General features: G+C 39.5%; 1 protein-coding gene across 1 annotated transcript; it reads left to right on the top strand.

The window, feature by feature from the left end:
* The first annotated feature begins 2,258 nt into the window (after positions 1 to 2,258).
* Positions 2,259 to 6,331, top strand: LOC101995446 (cathepsin Q-like). The gene is given in 7 exon segments (XM_013349165.1): positions 2,259 to 2,384; positions 2,671 to 2,793; positions 2,888 to 3,034; positions 3,490 to 3,714; positions 4,544 to 4,706; positions 5,331 to 5,448; positions 6,232 to 6,331. Coding segments are annotated over 7 exon segments (1,002 nt in total).
* Positions 6,332 to 6,391: the final 60 nt, after the last annotated feature.

The following is a 6,391-nucleotide window of genomic DNA, read 5'->3' as shown; positions in this document are numbered from 1 at the left end:
TCAGCTTGAAGAGCAATCAGGGTTCCCCGACCTGTGGGAAGTCCAAGGTCCTCCCACCCTTCTCCCCCTCCCCCCACTCCTCTCCCCCTCCCTCTGAATGGGTATCTCTTGACTCTGGCATATTCAACATCTTGCTCTTTCTAAGGCCACCTGGGTTCCACCCTCACAGCTTCATACAATGGCATCCTTTGACTTCCAGGCAGGGATGCCTCAGACAAGTCCTTGCCTGAGCAACCTTCCTAAGTCACAAAGGGAGATTCCGCAGCCTCTTTTTATATAATGACAGAACCATGTAGGCAAGTTTGCTAAGTCCTGATGTTTCCTGGGTCTCGAACATGGTCCCTTAATTCTGAATGCCTCTAGGTACTGATTGCAATGCAATGTGAGTGACTGTTCCTGAGCCCAATAGGATGGGTCCTGAAGCAGTAAATATAGTAACTTTGAATTGATGCTGTGCTGGGACAATGAAGAATGCCAGGTAAATGGTGCTTCTAGATTGCAGGCCCATGTAATATCCAAAAGAGAAAAGTCAGAGAGTTTCAAGAGACGCAACCACAGCCTGCCAATTATATCTCCTCTTATACTTCAACCTTGAACACCACTTGGCCTTTGATGGTCCTGTCTCCTAAATGTCTTGTGAGATCCAATGTATTACACACTGACACATGGAAACAGAGCATCCCAAGAGTCTGTGTCCTCTAGGATCCAACCATAGCTGAGGAGTAAACACAAAACAGAACGCACTGATTAACTCCTGCCACGGATGGTAACCAAAGCCTCCCATTCTAACTGCAAGGGCACATCACACATCTTTTCCAGAAAGTGTACTCAGAAAACAAGCAGCTCAGTATAATGAGATCCAAAGCCTACAGGACTGCTATTCAACTTGCTTTGACAAGGTTCACAAATTCAGCTTCCTGTTGTCTCACAGCTGTGCCAGAGGGAAAGTCAAAGGTTATATGTCAGAAAGAGCCTGAAGTACTAGTGCCTGAAGACTTAATTCTGTCATTAACACAGCCAATACAAAGCAGCTCATGAGAGAGGGGTGGGTTCAGATAGAAAGATATTTGGGATTTATCGCATGAGTAAGGAGTTGCTGTGCCAGATTCTGGAACCTCAACCACCTCTGAAGAGTTGAACCTGTGGAGTGAACCGAGTCATCACCACAGATAGGTAAGACCCTGGATTTGCCAAGGCAGAAATGTAGGTGACATTAGGGGAGGTGTTTTGAGAGATTCCAGGGAAAATCAAGTGAATACCAAGACTATAATATAAGCCTCAGCAACCCTGGTGTGTGTAGCTGTAGCAGAATAGGTAGGAAAGTCAAAGATGACACCACATCCCTTATAGGTCTGTTTGGATAGAGTCCCATTACGTGAAAGTCTAGATCTGTCCCCAGAGATTTACAGTTGGTTCTTTGAACACCAGTAAACATCACTGGCACTTACTGGTTCAGAAGAGATCATCTCTTGCACATAACCCCAGAATGGATCTGTTTTCAGTTCACATGGACAGATGTAGTAGAAGATGGGATGTTCCTATCAAGTCCTTTGGGCAGTGTTGCTTTAGAGAAAAAGCAAATTCAGAAACTGATTATCCCACTATCGACTTGCTATTGTACTTCACCTACTCCCATGGTTCTGGTTTCCTGTTGGTTTTTCATATGATATAGGTAGTGAGTTGAGAATTTTATTTCACATTTGCAAGGGTAGAACACAAGGAATAGTAAATGACTTTTCCAACATTCTTATAGAAGATATTTCACAATGTTGTACTAAAAAGGGGAGGGTTAAAGTCAAGCCCAGTACTTTATGCGTATTAGAAAGGCTTATGGTGCCATGTAGTCTCAATCTTTAAGCTCACCTTGAAAGTAGAATCCAATACCATGTGATAGAAGTTTTGCTTGATATAAACAATGACTCAGTGATATCCTAGACTATGATAGCTTTTTTTGCTTCAGTTCCTCACAGAAGGTGAAGACATTTCTGAAGTAATAAGATACATTTCACCTAAAGGTTTCATTGCTAGAATTCTGGGCTCCTGCTCTTCATTTTGTATAAAATCTAATAATCATCATTTGGTGACTCAGTTCAAACACATCCTACAACTTTTCTGCAGTCTCTCAAAAACTATTTGGAAGAATAATTCAAAACTTTTATTGACCACAATGGATTAATTTATTATGAAGGAGTAAGAAGACATAAAATTATTTCTGTAGTTATGTCTTCATTTCTCTTTCTTATCCAGGCTCTTCAGCTATGACTCCTGCTGTCTTCCTGGTCATCCTGTGCTTAGGAGTTGGGTCACGTGTTTCAGCACTTGATTCCAGTTTGGATGCTGAATGGGAAGAGTGGAAGATACTCTATGAAAAATCATACAGCCTGGTTGGTATCCTGAAAACTGTCCAGAAAGGCCCCAGAGTGCAGCTGTCTAGGCATAGTAGAGGTCATAAGTGCCCCACCAGAACTACCACCACTGAGGTTGCTTAATCACAACGATTGTGAGCAATAGGTAGCCAGATTCCCTTTCGTCAGTAGGAGGAGAATATGTGACTATTGTGTCCTAGACTAGCTCTCCTGGGCCTCTAATCACCTGGACAGTAATCCACAACATCAGCTTGTACAGGAGTTTAATTATAAAGAAATGCCATGCATTTTTGTTCTTATCCAGGAGGAAGAAGCACTGAGGAGAACAATATGGGAAAAGAACATGAAAATGATTAAACTTCACAATGGAGAGAATGGGCTGGGGAAGAATGGCTACACCATGAAAATGAACGCCTTTGGTGACATGGTGAGCGTGACATGCGTTACTTCACACTGTATTCTCTTGAATGCTTTACATGGAGTCTTTTCTTTTATAATCATTTATGTATGCTTTCTTGAAGACCGATGAAGAATTCAAGAAAATGATGGTTAATTTCCCAATGCAAACTCACAAGAGGGGGAAAGGCATCTGGAAACGAGCTCTTAGTGGTTTACCCAAATTTGTGGATTGGCGAAAAGAAGGATATGTGACCCCTGTGCGGTACCAGGTTTGACACTGCCACCTGCCCTTCTTCTTAAACCATATTGAAGAGGAAAGTACTTAGTGTCTGTTTTCTTCTTGAATGAGGAGAGATTTGCAGCTCATTTTTTAAATAATATTTTTCCTTCTTTGAAATCTTCATACATTTTCCAATATTTATTGATCTTAAAAGTCTACCAAACATATTCTATGGATATGAACTTCTACCACATCTCATTGTAGAGTTCATGTCCCTTCTATTGTCATTAATAACCGATAAAAGCAAGAAGTCTTTCACAAATATGGGTGGGAGGACCCACAAAGCATGTGCACACTACCAGCATCCAAGTTTTCTTTGAGACTGACAATTCTTTCTAGGCATCTGTCAACTGCCAATTCCTCACTTTCACAAATTATTCACCTGTCTATGTTGTTACCTGAGTTAGTATTTGTTTATGAAAGACCATATTTTCTTCACTTTAGGGCAATTGCGGTTCTTGCTGGGCTTTTGCTGCAGCTGGTGCCATAGAAGGACAAATGTATAAAAAGACAGGCAAACTCATTCCTCTGAGTGTGCAGAACCTAGTGGACTGTTCTAAACCTCATGGCAATAATGGCTGTGATTGGGGTGACACATACTTTGCCTTTCGGTATGTTTTGCACAATGGAGGTGTGGAGGCTGAGGCGACCTACCGATATAAAGGAAAAGTAAGTGGACCTCATATATTGTCACTTCACCTCAACATTGAGTAAAAGACAACTGTAGATATGATACACTATCTGCAGCCCTCAAATTGGGTGATAGAATCTCTCTCTATACTCTCATTTCTGTAAATATATATTGACCTTTGAATATATTTTTGGTGCAATGGTTTTGGTGTGGTTCTCTTCTATGTACACAGAGAATATAGAATTTATTGTACCTGTAATAGAAATTTCTGTCATGATATAGGATGTCCTGTTTTATATATGTTGCTTTTATTGGCTGATAAAAAAAATCAGTTGTGGTCAATGATTTAGTGAAGTCAAGTCAATTGTGATATTCAAACAGAGATAGAGAGAAAGAGAGAGTAATCAGTGTCAAGGTGATGTCATGTAGCTGCTGAAGGAGAAAGATGTCAGAACATTACTGGTAAGCCACAGCTTTGAGGCAATACATAGATTCATAAAAATGGGTTATTTTAAGATATAAGAGCTAGCTATGAATATACCTGAGCCATTGGCCAAATATTGATGCAACTAATATAGGTCCTAGGTGATTATTTTTGTATGGGTGGAAGGGATATGAAAGCACAGTCTCAACTTACACTGCAGCAATAAAAATTCTTATGGATAGGAGGAAATATTGGTTGTCCCTGAGGACAAGAGAACTTATTTTCAATTCTAGATCTGCCAGTACCATTTCACTTCTTGGGATGATTTACAATAATGTAGAATTTTGCGTGCTCAATTACAAAGAGCAGAGTATGGTGGTTGTGATTCTCTCCTAGGACATGGAGGGAAGAAACTGAGTCTTTTATCTCTTCACCTTTTAAAGGAATGACCCTGCAGGTACAATCCTCAGAATGTAGCTGCTAAAATCCGAGAATTTGTGGCCCTCCCAGAATATGAGGATATTCTAATGGATGCTGTAGCAACTCAAGGGCCCATTCCTGCTTCAATTGATGCTCTCCATGATTCTTTTAAGTTCTACGATGAAGGTTAGCATATTTCTTTCCAGATATAGAAAGGCCATTGTGACATCTCTATGTCATGACAAGTTAACAGACTGGCTACTATGGAAAAAAGTGATATAAATGTTTAAGTTCCTGATTTTAATCTAATAATAGTCGTGAGTAAAGAATTTCAACTGGTAGGCACCCTCATATAAAAGTTAATGTGTCCCATTTAATAAAATATATTGGTTAACTAATTTCTAAACTCCTCTCCTTTTCATAGACCTTTTAGTTGTTTATCAAAACTGATTATCTGAAATGAAATTATAACAGAGACTTTGCATTAAATAATCTATGCCTTATAAGTTTAACTTGGCATTAGACACTAGTAGATAAACAGTAAAGTTCTAAGGAGTCATTTCATGTTCATGCAACAAGTAGCTATCAATAAATCTCACTATTGTGAATATTTTCAGTTTTCTGTGAAATTGTATGTTTATGTTTCTGTGTGTGCCCCCATGTGTGAGTACTAGCATTCTTGTGAACAACTAACTAGCTCAAGTCTGTTTGTATCATTTCACTGATTGTTGAAATAGTTGTGTTGTTGGTGGCTGTGGTTACTGCCAGGTGTCCTGTGCATCTCACATCAGTTTCTGTGTTATTTCTCAGGCATTTATTATGAACCAAATTGCAGCCGTTATAATTTGAGTCATGCAGTTCTGGTAGTTGGCTATGGATATGATGGAAATGAAACAGATGGCAAGAACTACTGGACAATTAAGAACAGGTATAAATTGCCATAAAAATCTTTATTTGAAATTTCGGGGGCTAGAAAGATGGTTCAGTGCTTAATGACACTGGAGGCATGTCCAGGGGATTTTTGATGGGATTGCAATTTTCAGACAATATTTTGATATAAAGTTAAAAGATTTTGTTTCATTTAATTTGAACAAAATCTGTTCTTGTTTTGCAATGTTCATGAATGAGGTGTATATGACTGTCTGCATGTCTGCAGACATGTGTTCACTAGTGAACATGTGTAGAGGTCTGATGTCGTCATCAGTTGTTTCTCAGTCACTATATAACTTCTGTATTAAGGCAGTGTTCTTTTCTGATCTAAGATTTAACTATTTAATCTGGCTTACCAGCTTGTTCTTGGTATGTTCTGTGTCCATGTCTCGAGAATGAGGTTTACAGGCATACTAAAATATCAATCTGGCTTTCCAGTCACTCTTGAAACTGATCTCATCTCTTTAATGGCTGAGCTTCCTGAAGCTCTCAGAACGTACTAACAGTATGTTCTCATAAAATTCCCAACCCTTCATTGGTTTCTAGGGTATCAATGTCATGTGTGTGACAGTGATTTTGTACAATGCTACACATTTGATAGTTTTGAAACATGTAACAATAGAAATGCATTCTACTGCGAAGTTCACATTCCTGTGTGAGGCACCTCTTGGTGCTCAGGAATAGACCCTCTGCCTTTCCTGATCATTTTGATAGGTTGGCCTCTTGACAAATCAATCATGTGGTAAGCATTGTACTAAATGGAAAATATGATTTATTTCAGCTGGGGACTAAGCTGGGGCATGGATGGCTACATGAAAATTGCCAAGGACAGAAAGAACCACTGTGGAATTGTTTCATTTGCCCAATACCCTCTTGTGTGAGCAGCCTGATGCCCACAAACAATCACTTGGCAGGAGACTGCGTTTCCAGAGATGTTATAT

Source organism: Microtus ochrogaster, chromosome 16, assembly GCF_000317375.1.
Source record: "Microtus ochrogaster isolate Prairie Vole_2 chromosome 16, MicOch1.0, whole genome shotgun sequence".
Classification (NCBI taxonomy): Eukaryota; Metazoa; Chordata; class Mammalia; order Rodentia; family Cricetidae; genus Microtus; species Microtus ochrogaster.
Note: the sequence above shows the minus strand (reverse complement) of the source record. Positions and strands in the feature narration are given on the sequence as shown.